This window comes from Crotalus tigris, unplaced genomic scaffold (assembly GCF_016545835.1).
Source record: "Crotalus tigris isolate CLP2741 ecotype Arizona unplaced genomic scaffold, ASM1654583v1 scf7180000022411.5474196:2289641, whole genome shotgun sequence".
In the NCBI taxonomy this organism is placed as follows: Eukaryota; Metazoa; Chordata; class Lepidosauria; order Squamata; family Viperidae; genus Crotalus; species Crotalus tigris.
In genome coordinates, this window is record NW_024099112.1 from 44,808 (window position 1) to 64,931 (window position 20,124).

The 20,124-nt window shown below is 35.3% G+C and overlaps 1 protein-coding gene across 1 annotated transcript; it reads left to right on the forward strand.

The window, feature by feature from the left end:
- Positions 1 to 243: 243 nt before the first annotated feature.
- LOC120297009 (ER degradation-enhancing alpha-mannosidase-like protein 2) lies at positions 244 to 19,057 on the forward strand. Its single transcript, XM_039319125.1, has 11 exons — positions 244 to 438; positions 8,938 to 9,048; positions 10,212 to 10,251; positions 10,571 to 10,676; positions 11,307 to 11,432; positions 12,337 to 12,548; positions 15,007 to 15,148; positions 16,619 to 16,743; positions 17,153 to 17,297; positions 18,105 to 18,226; positions 18,505 to 19,057. The coding sequence occupies exons 1-11, from the start codon at positions 332 to 334 to the stop codon at positions 19,000 to 19,002; spliced, it is 1,734 nt and encodes a 577-aa protein (XP_039175059.1). The 5' UTR covers positions 244 to 331; the 3' UTR covers positions 19,003 to 19,057.
- Positions 19,058 to 20,124: the final 1,067 nt, after the last annotated feature.

A 20,124-nucleotide genomic window follows, 5' to 3' on the forward strand; every position in this document is an offset into this window, starting at 1 on the left:
ATCAATTGTAGCAAGGATGATGCTACCTAGTTTGGATAATGAAACGTCTGCAAGAAAACAAACAAGCTCAGAGAGCACCAAAGAATCCTGAAACTAAGCAACAGCAGAAGCACAATATCTCTCGCGCAGCCGCATTGCCAGAGTAACAGAACAACCAATCCTTTCATCCTACGTCGTCACTAACGCGAGCACTGATTACGCCAATGCTCCTGATTGGAGCGCAGAAAAGAGCTAGAGGTGTGGCCACGGACGGAGGCGGAACCCGGAAATGAGTGTTCTAGATGGCTGCGGTGTGGTGTATTCGGAAGCCTCGATAGGGAACGCTTCGTAGATGCTGCGCTCACTCTACTCGCTGGGGTGCTTCTTGTTGTGGGTGCTGCACTTGCCTGGGCAACCCTCCCTTGCAGCCGGGAAGGAAGTTGACGTCAACTATTATAGGTGAGCTGGACAGGGGTCCTGGGTCCAGGAGCTCTGCTTCCTGATCGTCTCGAGGAAGGCAGGTCTCCCCGAGTTACCCTTTCGTCGGCTTTAAGGTAGGCAGGCAGGACTTGATCTCGTAAAGCTCCTTGGCCTCTCTTGTTGGAAGGGCAAAGTGGACCTGCAAATGCCCCAGTTGTTTCTTTGAAGTTGCAAAGAAATGTGTATTTACAGAAGGGGGTGGGCCGTTGATTAATTCTGATAGAAAGGAGACGACACAAAAGCCTTTAAAAAAACTGGAGAAAAGCTCTTTTCAGATATTCAACCAGATAGAGATTCCAGTCCACCATATGGTAGTTTGTAGGAGGCTATAAGTGCAATGAAAGTAAGCTTATCATACTACTGCTATTCAGTTAAAACTTTTTTTTTGCCTGAAATCTAATTTTGTCTTCTGAAACTTATTGTCTAGAGTACATTGCCTTCTGGCAGGACAGTGCCTGAGACATAAGGTTTACAAATTAAAAATTGAGGTAAAAGGAAGAAAAAAATAGAAAAAGGAGGAAAGATATAATACAGGTAGTCCTCGACTTACAACAGTTCATTTAGTGACTATTCAGAGTTACAACAGCACTGAAAAAAGTGACTTATGACCATTTTTCATACTTATGACCATTGCAGCATCCCCATGGTCATGTGATCAAAATTCAGATGCTTGGCAACTGGGCCATATTTATGACGGTTGCAGTGTCCTAGGGTCATGTGATCAGCTTTTGTGACCTGACAAGCAAAGTCAATAGGGAATCTAGATTCACTTAACCATGTCATTAACTTACCAAATGTATGATTCACTTAACAACTGTGGCAAGAAAAGTCATAAAAAGGGGCAAAACTCACTTTACTTAGCAACATAAATTTTGGACAATTGTGGTCATAACTCAAGGACTAATGCTAAGATTTTATTATATTGTAAAGTGTTTTCCTATCTGATGGGCAAAGCTAATTTTTCCTTGCTGGTTAAAAGCATGTTTTAGAAATCTTGCTTCCATCCAGCAGCCCATATCTGATATTTCATGATACAGGAAGCAAACCAGATCTCTCTCATGAGAGAATCTTAACTTTGGGACTCATTCCCGAGAGAAGCACAGCTATTCCCCTTGTGGAATTTTAAATGACAAAAACATGTTTGTTCTTGTAGGCCTTTGAGAGATAATTTGCTCATAGTATTTTTTTTTTCCTGCTTGAAAATGTCCTTAGTATTTTTTTTTCCAGTTCTGTGATTTGGTATTGAAATTATTATGCTATTAAGTTATACTTTCTTTTTAAAAAAAAAATATTCCCTGTAATAAAATTGGGATTTGGAGAGATAAAGTTTGGTATGTAAAATAATTATGTTTACCATGAGACATAAACCTACATAGCTATCCATCTACCAATATTAAGCTAATTTTTAGTTCAATGACAAATGCATTCCTTTTTTTTTTTTTAATTGAATTTTTTTCAAAAGTTTTACAAATAAACATCCACCCCCCCTCCCAAACCACCCCACCCTCCCCCCCCCGACTTCCCAGAACTGAATATAGGATTATTTAACAAATTTTAAAAAATAACGTATACAATTTATAAGATAATTAATAATAATAATAAAAATCATAATAATAATATATATAATAATAATATACGTAAAAAAAAGGAAGAAGAAAAAAGGGAAAAAGAAAAGAGAGAGAGAAAGAAAAAAGAAAGAGGTAGGCGAAAAATAAAACATATATAGAAAAGTATATAAATAATAATACAGAAGAAGAAAGAAAGAAAGAAAAAAAAACAATCATTACAAGTTATAAAAAGGCTAAATAATATTTTTCCATATCTAAATTATGTTGTATAAAATTTATCCATTTTTCCCATACCGCAAAAAATTTCTCTTGAGATTGCTCCTTTAAAAAAGCCGAAATCTTTGCCATTTCTGCCAAATACGAAACTTTATAAAACCACTCTTGTAAAATAGGCAAGGATTCCTTCTTCCAATATTGTCCTATTAACAGCCTAGCGGCTGTAATCAAATTTAGCATCAATATAACCTCCCTAGCATCACAATCAGTAACAATACCTAATAAAAATAATTGCGGAGTAAATTTTACCCTCCTTCTAAAAATTCTCTGAATATTCCACCATATCTTAATCCAAAAAGCTTTTATATGCTTACACGTCCACCAGATATGATAATAAGTAGCATCCAAGTGTCCACATCTCCAGCATTTCGGCTGTAAATTAGAGTACATAATGGACATTTTCTTTGGATCAAGGTGCCATCTATAAAACATCTTATAAAAATTCTCTCTTAAATTTTGCGCTTGTGTGAATTTAACATTTCTTGTCCAAATAAGTTCCCAAGTATCCATTGAAATCGATTCACCAATATTCTGTGCCCATTTAATCATACAATCTTTAACTAATTCAGATTCTGAATCCAATTCCACTAAAACCCCATAAACTCTCTTAATATGGGTTGGCCTTTGATCTCTTACTTGTTTTAGGAGAGTTTCATCTTCTCTAAGCCAGCCCATTTTACAATCCATCTTCCATCTGTCCACTATTTGTCTATATTGGAACCATGAATAAGTTAAATTTTCATGTATTAGTTCTTCCAAAGATTTTAACTGCCAGTCTTGGCCATCCCATCTAAGTAACTGTGCATAAGAAACCATATCCATATTAACCCCTTTCCTTATACCTTCTATGGCATGCCGAGGTATAGCCCATAATGGTATTTTAAAATCAAATTTATAATACTTCCTCCACACTCTAAGCAAAGAGATTCTTATAATATGAGACTTAAAAACCCAATCCACTTTTTTATTAAATATTAAATAGGCATGCCATCCAAAAAGTAAATCCCAACCTTCCAAATGAAGTATTTCTATATTTGTTAAATTCACCCAATCGCTGATCAATGTTAGTACTACAGCATCATAATACAATTTCATATTTGGTACCTTGAGTCCACCTCTCTCACGAAAATCTTGCATTATTTTAAGTTTCACCCTTGGTTTTTTCCCTGCCCAAACAAATTTATTAATACCTTTTTGCCATTCATCTAAATTACGATCACTCTTTAAAATAGGTAACATTTGAAACAGAAAAATAAACTTTGGCAGGACATTCATTTTAATAACTGCAATTCTACCCATAAGGGATAACTGTAAATTGTTCCAATTTTTTAAATCCTTCTGTATCTCCGTCCACAACTTTTCATAATTATTTTTATACAGTTTTGCATTGGAAGCAGATAATGTAACCCCCAAATATTTTACCTTATCAACAATTTCAAAGTCTGTTAACTTAACTAAAACCTGTTTATCACCATTAGTCATATTTTTAGCTAATATTTTGGTCTTATTATTATTAATTTTAAAACCAGAAACACGTCCATATTGTTGGATCAATTGTAATAATTTTACCACCGAACAAATAGGTTGAGACAAAGTAACAACCAAGTCATCTGCAAAGGCTCTTAATTTATATTCTTTTTTATTAATTTCTATTCCTTTTATTTCTTGAGACTCCCGAATTTTAATCAACAATATTTCCAATGTTAAAACAAACAATAACGGGGATAACGGGCATCCCTGTCTTGTACCTTTTTCTATTACAAAAGCCTCTGACAAACCCCCATTTACAATAAGTTGAGCAGTCTGTTTTTGATATATATTAGATAGTACTTGTAATATATTTTGTCCAAAATTCATCTCCTTAATTAAACATAACATAAACTGCCAGTTCACTTGGTCAAAGGCTTTTTCAGCATCCAAAAATATCAAGCCTGCAGAGACTTGGTTATTCTTTTCTAAATACTCTAATAAGTTAATAATTTGTCTAACATTATTTTTCATATACCTTCCAGTTATAAAACCCGATTGATCCTTATGTATAATCTGCTGCAAAATCCCCATAAACCTATTAGCTAAAATTTTTGCAAAAATTTTATAATCCACATTTAAAAGAGATATAGGCCTATAATTTTTAGGCAATGTAAGATCTTGATTGTCTTTTGGAATCAGTGATATAAATGCATTACGCCAAGATGGAGGGATCTCTAACCCCTGTAATAAGTTATTAAACAATTCACACAACGGTTGAGTCATCTCTTCTACTAGAGTTTTATAATAAATAGATGTCAACCCATCCGTACCCGGCGCTTTGCCCAATTTCAATTGTTTAATAGCTGTAACAATTTCTTCCTTAGTAATTAAACCATTAATCTCTTTTTCCTGATCTTCTGTTAATTTAGGAAAATTAACTTTACCTAAATAATTGTTTATATCTGTAGTTTGAATATTAGTACTCTTGTATAATTTTTGGTAGTATTCTAAAAAAGATTTCTTAATCAATTCTTTCTGATAAACCAATTTACCATTATAATTTATTTTATCTATATTCCTCTGTTTCTGTTTCTTTCTTAACTGATAAGCCAACCATCTCCCTGGTTTATTAGCATTACAAAATGTATTTTGTTTCATAAATAGTAAATTGGTTGCAGCTTGATCAGCCATCAACATGTTAAATTGTGTTTTTAACAGTTTTATAGCTCCTTTCACCTTTTCATCTAAAGGATTTGAAATTAGGAGTTTCTCTTTTAATTTAATCTCCTCTTCTAAATCTTTACGTTTCTGAATCTGTTTCTGTCTATGCAAGTTATTCATTTTTATCAAAATACCACGCATAAAAGCTTTACTTGCATCCCACACCATTGACATTGATGTTCCCTTATTCATATTTAAAGCAAAATATTCCTTTAAACATTCCTTTAGTTTATGGACATTTTTTTCTTGTTTAAATAAATTCTCATTCACCCTCCAGGATCTCCTGTCTTCTTTCTCGGCAAACAGTTCCATCCAAACTGGACTATGATCAGACAATGTCCTAGGAAAAATTTTTACATTCTTCACCCTGTTGTATAAATCTGTTGTAATCAAAAAAAAATCAATTCTTGAGAAAGATTGGTGTCTATCTGAGAAGAAGGTAAAGTCCCTTTCTTCCTGGTTACGTTCACGCCAATAGTCTCTCAATTCCCAATCTTCTTTCATGTCAAAGAAGGCTTTAGGTAGCTTAGCCTGTTTAAAAAAAGTAGAAGAGCCTTTTTTATCCTTTTGTATATCTAAGACACCATTCCAGTCTCCCATTAAAATCACAGATCTATAGTCCAACAAGGTTATTTTCTGATGTAGCAACCTGTAGAATTGCTCCTGTTGCTGGTTTGGTGCATACAGCCCCACGATAAGAATTTTCTTGCCATATAAACCAAGTTCAAGCATAACATATCTTCCATGAGGATCTGATTCTAACAGGATAGCAGATAAATTCTTCTTAACATAGATTACCACACCCCCTTTTTTCCCAGGGGCGGGAGATACAAAATGAGATCCCAAACGAGGATTGTTTAAATATTTTTGGTCTTTAGATGTAATATGAGTTTCTTGCAAACAGATAATATCATTGTTGTGTTGCTTTAAATAATGGTAGATTTTTTTTCTCTTTTGAGGAATATTTAATCCATTAACATTCCAGGTCAGGAGCTTTGCCATCTCCCTTGGCCTTGAGCCTGGAGAAGATCCCCTCAAATTCTGCTACTGAAGAGTATGTTGCAGAGCTTTTGGGTCTTGCTCCTCCCACCGGCATTGAGACAATTTGCTGAGTAGATTCTTTAATTTCTTTTTCTTTTTTCTGTTGTTCTTTTTCTTTGCGTTTATGTGCTGCACGGGTCATTCTCTGTTCTTTAACCTCTGCTTGGGACATCCATACCACCTGTCCAGCAGTCATCACACCTGTACCTTCAGGTTTCTGTTCCATCTCTTTATCACTCAAGACTTTGTGCATCATGGGCAGAGGTGAGCCTGCACCCAGGACCGTTTTGTAAAAATCCTTAGCTTTAGCAACTGTATTAAGTCTGTAACGTGTCCCCGCATGGCTCAGGACAATACCCATCGGAATCTCCCATCTAAATGGCATCAGTCTTGCTTTAAGTTCATTTGCTAAAAAAGCAAAATCTTTTCTGCTTCTTAAAATTTTAGGTGGAATTTCCTTTAATATAATAATATCTTGGGCAGCAATCTGGAATCTTTTGTTGTAGAAAATTTGCAAAATCTGGTTTCGCAAAGACTTCTTAGCAAAATATATCACCACATCTCTAGGCAGATTCTTCTGTTTTGCAATCCAAGAATTAACTCTATAAATTCTTTCCACTTCCCCACGTAACTCATCTTTATCTATGTTCAAAATAACAGCCAAGTCATTAATCACCATTTCCATCAAGTCTTGGGTTTTATCTTCTTTCAGGCCTCTTATTCTCAAAGCATATTCCATCTGTCTATACTGGAACATAAGAATATCATCTTGTGAAGCTTCCACTTTTTTCTCCATATCTTGGAATTTATAATCCAAAAGTTCTACTGTTTCTTCAATTTCCTCCACTCTAGAGTCCAGCTTCACGACCACTGAGGCCACTCCAGATAAAGCTAAAAGTATATCATCCCTCAAAATAGTATTATTCTGTTCTAAAAGTTCCTTCATCTCTTGCTTCATTTCTTCCTTACTTTCAGATTTATTCTGTTCCAACAATTGCTTCATTTCCTCCCTAAACTGTGACACAGCATTTACCATTATTTCTTTAATGTCTTGTGCTGATGTACCAGATGGGGGAGGTGAAGGTGGAGTAGTTTTAGGTTGCTGCACTGAGGGTATTATTTTAAGTTGTTGTTGCCCAGTAGAAGTAACAGGAGAAGAGATTACCTTAGGAGCTGTAGTAGCTGGTTGTCGTTTTGAAGCCATTTTAATTTATCTTCCTTTCTTCATAAAAATACCAGTAAAAAATAAAAAATCCAAAAGATTAAAAATAAAATAAAATAGAATAAAATAGAATCAATTTAGAAAACTCCCAGAAAGTAAAAAAAAACTTAAAAAAGAAAACAGTATTAAGCAATAATTCAGCCAGTCCGTCTTTCAAAAGAAAAACTTTCAAAACGCCATTTTACTTTCACTCTCACTTTTCCGCCCGCGAGAAAAAAAAAGAAAGCTCAAAAAATAAAAAAAAATCAGCACATACTAAATAAACTAAGTAAACTAAAAAAAAAATAAAATAAAGCTAAACTATAAATAAAGTCCTTTAAACAGTTCTGTCCGGTTTAAAATTACTCACGGTTACTTTAAATACGGAGATGGTAGCGGCGTTTCGCTTTGTTTCCGAAGAAACAAAGACAGCTGAGAGGCGGAGAAGGCAATGAACTCCGAGGGAGCACTCTTTCTACCCCCCTAAAATAAAAATCCAGGGAAGGTTAAGAGGTTCTACCTCTATTCATGCGATCTCTACCCCTTCCCTTCGCCCGGGAAGAGGATTGCGAGCCGCGGGCCAGCTGATGAACGCTGTGCTCCGCGGATCTAACACCATCTCAGGAGGACGGCTACAAAGTAGCCGCCATCTCCACCGCCTTAACCACCGGAAGTCTCAAATGCATTCCTTTTTGTCACCTTATAATCCCTGCACTTCCTACTAAACCAAAGTTGTTTTTTTATTAGAAGTAGATATTGGTAATTCCTTGGTTTCTGGCTCATGAATGGAATTAGGTTATTTTCATTTTTGCTGTGAATGGAATTGCCACATCCAAGCGATCACTTTTTATACATATACCTTGCAGCAGACACTATTTTAAAAGTTGAATTCATTCTAAGGAAAGCTTAATCAGGGGTACTTATTACATCAACCATACTGTTTTAAATCATATTATTCCTACTGAGTCTCTGTTATAATTTGTTGAATAAGCAATGTTGCGAACTCAGCTAAAAGCAGTTAAGGTGCACTAAATGTAATGATGCTAAAAGATCATGAAATTTTAACCACAGTAATGTGAACTTAACTGCAAAGAATTAACATTTAGCATGGGAAATTCAAGATTTCAGATAGCATTAAGCTAAAACAGTAACTCTGGACACCAATACTTTCACCCCAGTAAAGGTTCTTTAATTCAAAAGATATGTCATATAACAGAAATACTTCATCCTGTCCAACCCTTTGTATGCATTCCAATACATATATCAATTTGAACTGTGATTGTATTTTTGTTGTAATATATCAAATGAAGGAATGATTTGCATAAATCTATAAAGAGGACTTGTAACTTCTCTTTAGGCTTCTTTCTTTTCCAGTTCAGTAGCAATCCTGTCAATAACCCAATTTGTATTTCAATTGTTTCTGAATCTCTGATTTAAATGTAGTCCTGAAAAATTCTTCATTACTCTTAGTTTTGTGATATGAAAGCAGGATGATAAGGAATAGCCATGTTTGAAACACTGTTTGTTACATACAATATAGTTTTTATGTTGTGCATTTAAGGTGGTAGACTTTTATATTTGAATTGGTCTTTAAGTATGAAGTACTTAGAAACACTGAAAGCATGCTAGCATTTTGAGGGAAAACGATGCTTTGTATTAGTCATGTTTAGTAAGGTTACAATTGTATCTTTTCTTCCTTAGAGACCGAGTCAAGTCCATGTTTTATCATGCTTATGATAACTATCTGGTAAATGCCTTTCCCTACGATGAGCTGCGTCCTCTGACGTGTGATGGGCAGGACACTTGGGGAAGGTACTGGGAAATTAATATCATTGATCACTTATGAAATTTTGAAGTAGCAGCTTGTTACAGAACATCTCAACTTGCTAGGACAGGAGTCTACAATTTTATCAAGCCAAAGGGCATATTTACTTTTAAATTGCATGCATGTTAAATTAAGTAATTTCATTGGTCTGTCTAACCATTTCCCCTTTGTGGGGGCCATAGGTGGTTCTCAGGCTATATGCATATACAAAAGAAAATGGAGCTTGTGGCAAAGAAAACAACATATTTGCATCTTCACAGAGAAACTTTAGACTAGTTTTTCCCAACCTGGGCAAATTTATAGATTTCAGTTCCATAGGTTTTTAGCAACAATCATGCTGCCTGCACAATCCTGAAAATTGAAGTTCACACACCTAGAAAAATCTAAGTTAGGGGAAGCTGATATTAAGCCAAGAACCACATAGAACCACAATGAAAAAGAGAGAGCATCCCATTAATAGTTGCTCTGGTGGAGTGGATTAGAAAGACCCAGGTTTAAATCCACCCTAAGCCATGGAAGCTTACTGGTTGATCTTGTGCCATTCACTCTCTCAGGCTAACCTCCCTCACAGGATATTTGGGGAAAAATTGGAGAGGGTATTACATATGCCCTTTCTGTAGGACTGTACTGAGTCATGAAAGAAAGATAATATATAAATCCAATAAAGCAGAAGCAGCATAGGTGGTTGAGATTATCTGTAAATATGACATTCATTATATAAAGACCTTTTGAGCCTGTCATGCACAAAACCCTGCATTAAAAGGCTGGAATAGTTGGCTTGGACACCTAAGTGTCCAAGCCAGCTATTCCAGGCTTTTTGTGCAGTGAACCTATAGTATTTGTTTATAAGGTAAGTCCCCCTGTAATGCATTGACAGCACTCGTGACAATTTCTTCAATGTATAATTTCATACATGAATGTTACTTGTAAAAAACATATTTTATTGTGAGATAATCTCAGAGAAATAAATTGTTCTATGATTTCTTATTTAGACAGTTGAGCAGATTGAAACTGTCCAAAATTTATTCATGCAACCACATGTGGATTGTTTTTCTGACAATAGCTAAGATTAAAATGTGTGTATATCATGTTATGTATATGTCCCCTTCCCTCGTGCCATTGCTTTTTTTTCTCATGGTTTCTTTTTCAGTTTTTCTCTCACATTGATTGATGCTCTGGATACACTACTAGTAAGTATTGATAATGACTTCATTTTTCATTCGTTTTCATTAATTTTCTATGCATATCCTTGAATAATAAATAATAGCTTTTGTTCTCCATGCTTGTTGTTTCTGTTTCTCCATTTGGGAGATTAAGAATGATACATTTTCCATATCTCTTGAAAGTTCACATCCAGAAGGCATGAAGGAGTTAAAAGTCACATTCAATCCCTGCTCATCACACAGGAGTATGAAAAGATGGCTTATGGCTATGCAGTGTTTTGTATCTTGTAATGTTTCCTTATCCTTTAATAAGATTATATTTTATGAATCATTATTTTTTTTTCAGATTTTGGGGAATGTGTCTGAATTCCAGCGAGTTGTTAATGTATTGCAGGAGGGTATAAATTTTGATATTGATGTAAATGCTTCTGTCTTTGAAACCAATATCAGAGGTGAGTTGACAAAGAATCTTGCAAGATAATGTGGATTGTGTCTGAATTGCAATATGGGTTCTAAAAGAAGATTCTAAAACTTCCTATACTAAGAGCAGGAAAATATTAGTTTTCATCTCCTGCCATAAACATCCAGCAGCCTTCTCAAACTTGGTGGCTATCAGATATTTTAGACTCAGTTTCTATAATTGTTAGCCAGCACAGCTATTGGATTCTGAGAGAAAAATTCCAGCACATATGGAACATACAAAGTTAGAAAATGACGCCTGTTAGAAATCTTTGGTGTAATCTAGTAAATTGCTTTTACATTTGTCTGATTTTTCAAAATGTTCTTTATTTGTGGCTTTTGAAATGAGTAAGCATAATGAAATGGCAATTTTTTCATAAAAATTTCGTTTGCAGTGATCAAAGGAAAAATTGTTGTGGAGTTAAAAGTTATAGTATCACTTCAGAAAAGTAGAATTGAATGCCTTGCTCTTCTATCTTTATTGAAAAGCGAGGGACATTTGCAGGCCTCAGTGCCTCTTTGGCACTGAATATGCCATGACAAAACTGAAAGTCGGCTGTATGTATATCCTTTGTCATTGACACAATCCATTGTTTCTAAATAAGCTTGATCTGCATTTGTAGTGGTTGGCGGCCTCTTATCTGCTCATTTGCTGTCAAAGAAGGCTGGTGTTAAAGTAGAAGCAGGATGGCCATGTTCTGGTCCCCTCTTGAGGATGGCAGAAGATGCTGCTCGAAAACTTTTGCCAGGTGAGCATTCTTGCTGAAGCTTATTTCTTGTGTTTCCCACACACACATACACCCATAGTAGGCTGCATGCCACATGAATAGAATAGAGTTGTAATATGTACTAGAAATTCCTAAAGTTTCCCAGTAGTTCACTAGATACCAAATAGAAAGAGATGGCCATCTCATTGTTTGAAAATCAAGAGTTGTGGCCCTCACGTATACTGGAAAAAAATGTTACTAAAAGTTGACATGGACTGACATATCTGCTATGTTTATAAATGGGTTAAATAGTTGTACAGTAGTGTTGCATATCAAGTCTGTTCTTTCAATCCTGCTCTAGAGTAACTCTATAATAGTGATTAAAAAGTATCAATCACCAGAGTGGGCAACTCATCAGCTGCATTCAACCACAGTCAAAGCTAAAATAGCTTTGTTGAACCTTGGTGGAAAATGGGTCAAGATAACAGTATTGTTACTTAAATAACTTTCTAAAAAGGGAATTAAAAAACCTCCTGCAAATATTTACCTCCAGTGATATCAAATCCTTGACTGTATCGTAGTAGCAATTAAAGTAATGGATAAATATATAAATGTTAATTTTGGAGAAAAATAGTTATCCCCACATACAGAAACCACTAATTTGTGTGAATGTTTTACATTTAATTCCTCTGATTTGTTGTGGAAACTAAAACCTGCCTTGGCTTTCTTTTAGTGAAAGGAAGGGACAGTTTTATACCAGAAACAGATTACTGGCTTCTATATATAGAGTCCATGTTGCCTTGATTAATAGCAGCCTGTATAATTTGAGCCAATGTGTTGCTTTATAAAACATATTGGGGTGCATTTATAGGGTAGAAAGTTGGCCTTGATAATACCTTTTCAACCCCTGTAAATATTTAATAATATTCAAAACTTTGTTTTGAAGCCTTTCAGACTCCAACTGGAATGCCATATGGAACAGTAAATTTACTACATGGAGTAAATCCTGGAGAGACACCAGTTACTTGTACTGCTGGGATTGGTACATTTATAGTGGAATTTGCTACCTTAAGTTATCTTACAGGGGATACAGTATTTGAAGATGTTGCCAGAAGGGCTCTTAAGACTCTCTGGAAAAATCGTTCTGATATCGGCTTGGTGAGTAGAAAGCCCCGTTTCATTTCAGTCCATTATTTGTAGCTTAATCTAAACAAAGGTCTAGCACAGAGGTCCCCAACTCTGGTCTGTGGACTGACACAGGGTTGCGACATGCCAGAAACTGGGCCACACAAACAGGGAAGCCCCATCCGCAGGATGAAGGCAGAATGTGAAACCACATCCCCTCCAATCTACAGAAAAACCTCTTTCATTGAACTGGTCCCTGGTGCTCAAAAGGCTGGAGGCCCCTGGTCTAGCATTTAGATAAATTTACCATGGTGAAATTCTGCAAATATAGTACTAAGTATTGTATCTAAAGGTCCCTTCAGAGAACAGATTTTTAGGCTTTGTTAGATTTTTAAGCTTTGTAAAGTAGTAAGTGTACAATATACAACTAGGCCTCATTTTAATGAATCATCTGGGGAAAATGAGTCATCCTTCAGAAAAGGATAATATTCCTAATTCCTAATATTTCCCAAAATAAGAAAAGTATATTATCACTGTGCTTTATATTATTTCTGTAATGACATTACACAAATGTGAACTGATGGAAATGAGGCATTTTGTATCATTTACATAATCTTATATATAAAAATGAGATAAATAACTGTGACTGTTGTAAAATTAATATAAATTTAATTGCTTCTGCTGGGCATCATCAAATACAATTGATCTGTACATGATTTTGAGATGTCCAGAATCATTTGTAATTGGTTGCACCCAAAATCTATTAAATGGGAGTTTGTTAAATCAGGATTTTATTCTAATAATAAAACATTCTTCAAATAGCATAAAGCTGCAGGACAAATAAACCATAATAAAACAAATTTAAAATGCTGATTAAATACTTTTCATTAAAAAAAAAAAAGCTGTAATGTCATCTCCACTGAAGCTTCTTTAGTTACTCCTCTAAAATTAGGGGATTGCACAGTATAGAAGATGTCCTTTGCCCCCAGATCACATGGTCAGACCTTCCCAATCAGGTTCTTTTCAGACATAGTCTATAACTCCTATTATCCTAATTTGCATAGCTAATGCATGATTGGATCATAGATGATATCTAGAGCATGACCATATATAAGGAAAGTTGGCCTATATCAAAAGCAAACAAATAATAGTATGGCCAACTTTATAGTAATTGTTCATTAGACTAGTTTGCGTTGTTTTTTTAATTGCCTGGCTGGAATATGTCATTATATCTTAATTACTGAAATTGGAAAAAATATATATATTCTGTTAATTCATCCAGATAATTTCATTAAAAGAAAACTGGAAAAACTGATAATTGTCAAAAATCAGTTCATCACTTTCTTACAAATTAGCTTTAATTTTCTCAGGAATTAAATCATCTTCTCTGATTCTATTTGTTTCTGATATGCATAGTTTCCTTGAAAATTAATATAATGCAGAATTTAAAATGGTTATTAGTGAAATCTGTATTAAAGCATCAGTTTATCCCAAAGAACTCCTAGATTGAGCATATTCTTTTACAATGTACTTTGTAAAATGAAGCTAAAGAGAAGACATTTAAAATTGATAATATTTTAACCCAAGATTCTAAACCAAGATTTAATTCTTAACAGTTACAATGGCACAATGAAAATGCTGTTCATATATATATATATATATATATATATATATATATATATATATATATATATATATATATATTAATAAGAATAGTGAAAATAAAAATATGATTCCTGGGTGAATCCATAATCAATTACCAATAAAGCGTGAATGCCAGGAATATAATAAACTATAAAAGTTTAATACCATCACCGATCACCAAGCTTTCGTCAGATACTTCTGACATCGTCAGGGTGCTGCTCCCACAGACCAGCATTAACCCTGACGATGTCAGAAGTATCTGACGAAAGCTTGGTGATCGGTGATGGTATTAAACTTTTATAGTTTATTATATTCCTGGTGTTCAGGCTTTATTGGTAATTGATTATATATATATATATATATATATATATATATATATATATATATATATATATATATATATATGTATGTAGGTCTTTGGTTGTTTGGGTTTTCTCCCGCATAAAATTGGAAGTGTCTTGGCGACGTTTCGACGAAGTCCCATTCGTCATCTTCAGGCTGGTGTTTTCAGCTTCGTGCTCCTCGAAGCACGAAACTGAAAACACCAGCCTGAAGATGACGAATGAGACTTCGTCGAAACGTCGGCAAGACACTTCCAATTTTACGCGGGAGAAAACCCGAACAACCAAAGACCTACATACAAACACCCGCGAAAACCTCAGAAAACACACACACACACCACACACACACACACACACACACACACATATATATATATATATATATATATATATATATATATATATATATATAAAGCTTGCATTGATTAGCAAAATAACTTTTGTTGAATGGAAAGGAAATGCAATCTTAACCAGAACCTTTAATAACTAGAGTTTTTCCCTCTCAGGTAGGTAATCACATTGATGTGTTAACTGCCAAGTGGGTAGCCCAGGATGCTGGGATTGGAGCAGGAGTAGATTCCTATTTTGAATACCTTGTTAAAGGAGCCATTCTGCTGCAGGATGAGGAGTTGATGTCCATGTTTCTAGGTAAGTTCCTATGGTTGTGTGATATGTACTTCAGTTTATCTATACCAGGGATCGTCAACCTTAAACACTCAAAGAGCCACTTGGACCCGTTTTCACAGAAAAGAAAACACTTGGAGCCGCAAAACCTACGCACGCACCGGAGGAGGGGGCTTAATTGAAAGAGTTTAATTAAAAAGAAATAGAGGCTGCTGTGCATGAGGTCTCTCTCTCTCTCTCTCTCTTTCCTCTCCCTTTCTCTCGCTCTCTCCTCCCCCCCCCCCTCTCCGATCTGCTCACCTGGCCAGCTGGCCTCATGCTGTTCTCCGACAAGCTGACACACATTCTTATTGGGCTGGCTCTCTCCTGCCCTTGGTCTGCCAGTCCTCTTCCCCCACTCAGTGTGAGTGTGTGTGTTTGTGTGTGTGTATGTGAGAGAGAGAGAGAGAGCTGCTGCTACTTTCTGCTTTTTGCTGCTTCCTGCAGAGACGCAGCAAAGGCAGGAGCCCCGCCCAATAAGCTTGTCAGCTTGTCAGAGAATAGTGTGAGGCCACTCTCTTTTTTACACACACACACAAACACGCATGCACAGAGAGAGAGAGAGAGAGAGAGCAATAATCTTTCATAAATGCATTAGAAATGTCCCCTATAAACCCAAAATTTCCTTAGTGTGTATGTGTATGAATATACACTAGTGTGTGTGTAAGAGAGAGAGAGAGAGAGAGAAGCTCAAGTGCATCTGTCTCTGTCTTTGCAAATGGCGGAGGAGGACTGGGAGCCGCAGGAGAAGGCTCAAGGAGCCAAATCCGGCCCTGGAGCTACAGGTTGCTGACCCATGATCTATACACTTAATATGGGTTAAGAAACCAAAGACAAAACTTCTAGGAAAAGTATATGTCTGTTATATGTTTCTCATTATACCTTAGTCACTCAAAACCAGATGGCATTTTCTTAATTTTCTGATCTTCTTCCCCTATCTCCCAATTATTGGCCATCTAAACCTTTTAAACATTCAATGCTAATGTGTAGATACAGTAATTGTGAACCTGTACCTGCCTTAACATCTTGCAAGATATCTTAGATAAGATTTATGTACATAACAGCAGTGAGACAAATAGCTACACTCACTATATAATTAACCTGATCTTGGTTACATATATCAGCTTTAAAGATACCTTATGTTTTGTCCTTTTCTTTCTGGAATAGCATCTGTCTTGAAAATTTCTGGGTAGTGAACAGCATTTATATTAATTTTGGATCTTCTTTATGTTCTTTTAAGCATAAAAGGAAAATAATACATTAAATATTTAATATATATTACATTTTATCAAAGATAAAATTGAAAAGATGTACAATAAAATATTTATTAGATGTTACTAGAAATTCAAATAGAAATTAGAATATGTATGAATAGAGAATATGAAAGAGTTTTCACTTCTGAAACTTAATTTCAAACCCAACAGTTGTCATTAGTTTTACCTTTCCTTTCACTAGATTATAACAAAGCTATAAAAAACTACACAAAATTTGATGATTGGTATTTGTGGGTTCAAATGTACAAAGGAACTGTCTCAATGCCAGTTTTTCAATCTTTGGAGGCTTTCTGGCCTGGCTTACAGGTAATGATTGCTCTAAAATTCATTATCATAGTTAAAATATATATGTATAATTTTTGTTAGAGTGTCTAATGCTGTAGATTGCGTTTTAAATATAAATTGAGTAATTGCAACCTAAACATAAATATTAAATATAATTTTAATTTTACAATTATAATGCCAGATGTCTGTTGCCTTTCTACCAAAGTGTGCCCCGTTTTTCTCATGAAGAATCCAGTGAAAGTATTCTTGGATAGAAATAAATTATTTTTAAAAAGCTGTTAAACCCAATTATCTAAGTATGTCTTTTGACACTTTTTAAAAATCCTAATTTACTTTCTAATGCCATCATTTATCATCTTGAGAAATCCTAATGTGTAGTTGTATTATTTGCTAAAAGAAAAAATATATATTACATAATTGTTTTTCCCAGAGCCTTATTGGAGATATAGATAGCGCAATGCGAACATTTCTCAATTATTACACTGTTTGGAAACAGTTTGGTGGGCTGCCTGAGTTCTACAATATCCCCCAGGGCTACACAGTGGAAAAGCGTGAGGGATACCCACTTCGACCTGGTAAATATGAACAAATCAGAAGTCCATTTGCAATGTGCCTTAGTCATCTTACAGTAAAAAGCCAAGTCTTCCTCAAATTAGCCTCCACTCCTTGGTGACAATATGGACATTTTTTGGCAGCAATGTAGAAATTGTTTACTACCTTCCTCCAGAATGTTTTTTTTTTTTAATTTATGAATCTAGTCAATAGCTCTGGAATTTCTGGGTAAATCCCCATAGAGTACTAACCTGATTTGACTTAGCCCATAATATTGGTGCTATACTTACTTTTAAGTGGCTCAAAGCCCAAATGGTTCAAATAAATTTATTCTCTATTCTAGCTCAAAGTAGCTAAACAACAGCTTTTCGCTTATACAAAATAATAAGTGAAATGTGCATAAATGAAAATATGCTCCTTTGTATCAAGCTTAAGCTAGTAAGAAAGTACTATATTGAATAGTTTTGTGTTTATAAGACTGAGCAATTAATATTTGGGGCATTATATACTATTGTTGTTATTTAGGGTTTTTTTATCTTGCTTTTATTATTTTATAAGTAATTCAAAGCAACAAGCATACATAATACTGGTCCTCATCCTATTTTCCCCACAAAAACAATTCTGTGAGGTGAGTTGGGCTGAGAAAGATTAACTGCCCGAAAGCCACCCAACCAGCTCTCATGCCTCTAAGACAGTACTAGAACTCACAATCTCCTGGTTTCTAGACCAGCATTTTAACCACTGTACCAAACTGGCTATTATATTTATTACATTCAGTACATGCATATTCAGGAAAGTAACTTTCATTTCTTTTGTCTGTGGATTTGCAGAACTAATAGAAAGCGCAATGTATCTGTATCGTGCTACACAAGATCCAACACTTTTAGAGCTGGGCAGAGATGTGGTGGAGTCAATAGAAAAAATCAGCAAAGTCGAATGTGGTTTTGCAACAGTTAAGTGTTTCTCTCAAACTTTTTTTTTTTTTTTTTGGTAAGGTGGGAATATCGGGGGTCAGTTTATTCCTTGCAAGTCTTCCTTGTTACCAGCAAAAGCATCTTCTTGCTTATTCTATAGTATGTAAGCAGTTTGAATTCTGATTCTATTGTAGAAATACCAGAATTGCCCCAGAAATTTGCCATTAATCCAACTTCAATCAGTTGGGAAGATGCTAGTGTTATATGGCAGGTTTTCACATCTCAACATAACCACTTCTTTGCTTTTATTTTGAAGATCAAAGACCTAAGAGATCACAAATTAGATAACCGTATGGAGTCCTTCTTCTTGGCTGAAACAGTGAAATATCTTTATCTATTGTTTGATCGTGACAACTTCATTCATAACAATGGATCATCCTTTGATGTCTTACTGACACCATATGGAGAATGTATTCTTGATGCTGGGGGATATATCTTCAATACAGAAGCCCATCCTATAGATCCTGCTGCCCTCCACTGTTGCCGGAATCAAAAAGAAGACCAGTGGGAAGTTGAAAACTTAATGAGGGAATTCTACTCTTTGAATAAGAGTAAGAAGTTCACTTTCATAAGAACTTCAGGTAAAATGGGAAAAAGACAAAAAGATTCTACTGATATTTCCTCTGAAGATTACAAGAGACAGGTAGGCTCAGACCAGAAAGAAAAAAGGATGGTCCCGTTACTGAGCTGCCCCAGTCAACCATTCAACTCAAAACTAGCTGTTATGGGACAGGTTTTCTTTGACAATGCATGATTTCTTTTCTGAAATTCAAATGGGTTGAAATCAGTAAACTTGAATTTTATTTGCATTTTGGTCACTGTTTCCCTGGGAATACACAACATGCTATAGGAATCTGTAGTTTCTCAAAGCAGGATACATTTTGTTGACATGGATCCACTTTGGAAAGCAAAAATATTCGAAATTGAAAAATTAGTTACAATGTTTTCTGATTTTGCTGGGCCCTGATTCCTCCTGCATTCCTTGTTTTTAGTAGTTTTCTGAACCAAGGAAAATAAAAGACAAAGATGTCTGGTTTATAGGTAATGCTGCAAGGTGAGCACTGTGATGGTGTTTAAAAATTGATCATGGGCTACTTCAGTAACATTTGGATAATGATAGCAAGGATGTTTTTTCAGTGATGCTCAGTCAATTATGGATCTAAATTCTATGAACAGAACAATTTCTTTGCACAGAATGAACAGACGGCATTAAATATAGTAGAGCAGTGGTTCTCAACCTTTTTAATGCTGTGACCCCCAACTGGTCATAAGTCGAGGAGTACTCAACCAATCGTAAGTTGAGGACTACTCAACTGGTGCAGCATCGTTTGCAGAATGAGACTTTTGACGGGCTCAGCAGGGCAGAGACAGCCTGGACAATTCCTATTGGCTTTTGAAAACCAATAGAATTAGACTCTATTCAAGAGAGTCTATTTTATTGGCTTTCAAAAGCCAATAGAATAAAAGGGAGTAGCACAGCTAAGGAAAAGGGGGAAAAAATGGTAGACTGCGTTGTTTGGCGACCCCCGTGAAATGGTCGTTCGACCCCAAATGGGGTCCCGACCCACAGGTTGAGAACCACTGTAGTAGAGGAATCCCACTGAAGGAAGAAGGATAAGTAGACAAGCTTCACTAGATTTTTCTCTCTCTCCATAAATCACAGCATAAGCAAACAGAGAGTTGGCGGAGGGAAAAAAATTAAAGAGGCAGCAAGGAATTACAAGACTGCTGTTTCATGCATATGCAGGAAAATATTTTTAAAAATCATTTTTTTTCTTTTTTGCATTTTCACTTTTCTACTCCTCAACAATTAAAATTTTTAGACATGAGTATATGCTTATTCTGTATGAGGTAAAACTGTATTTTCAACTTCTCA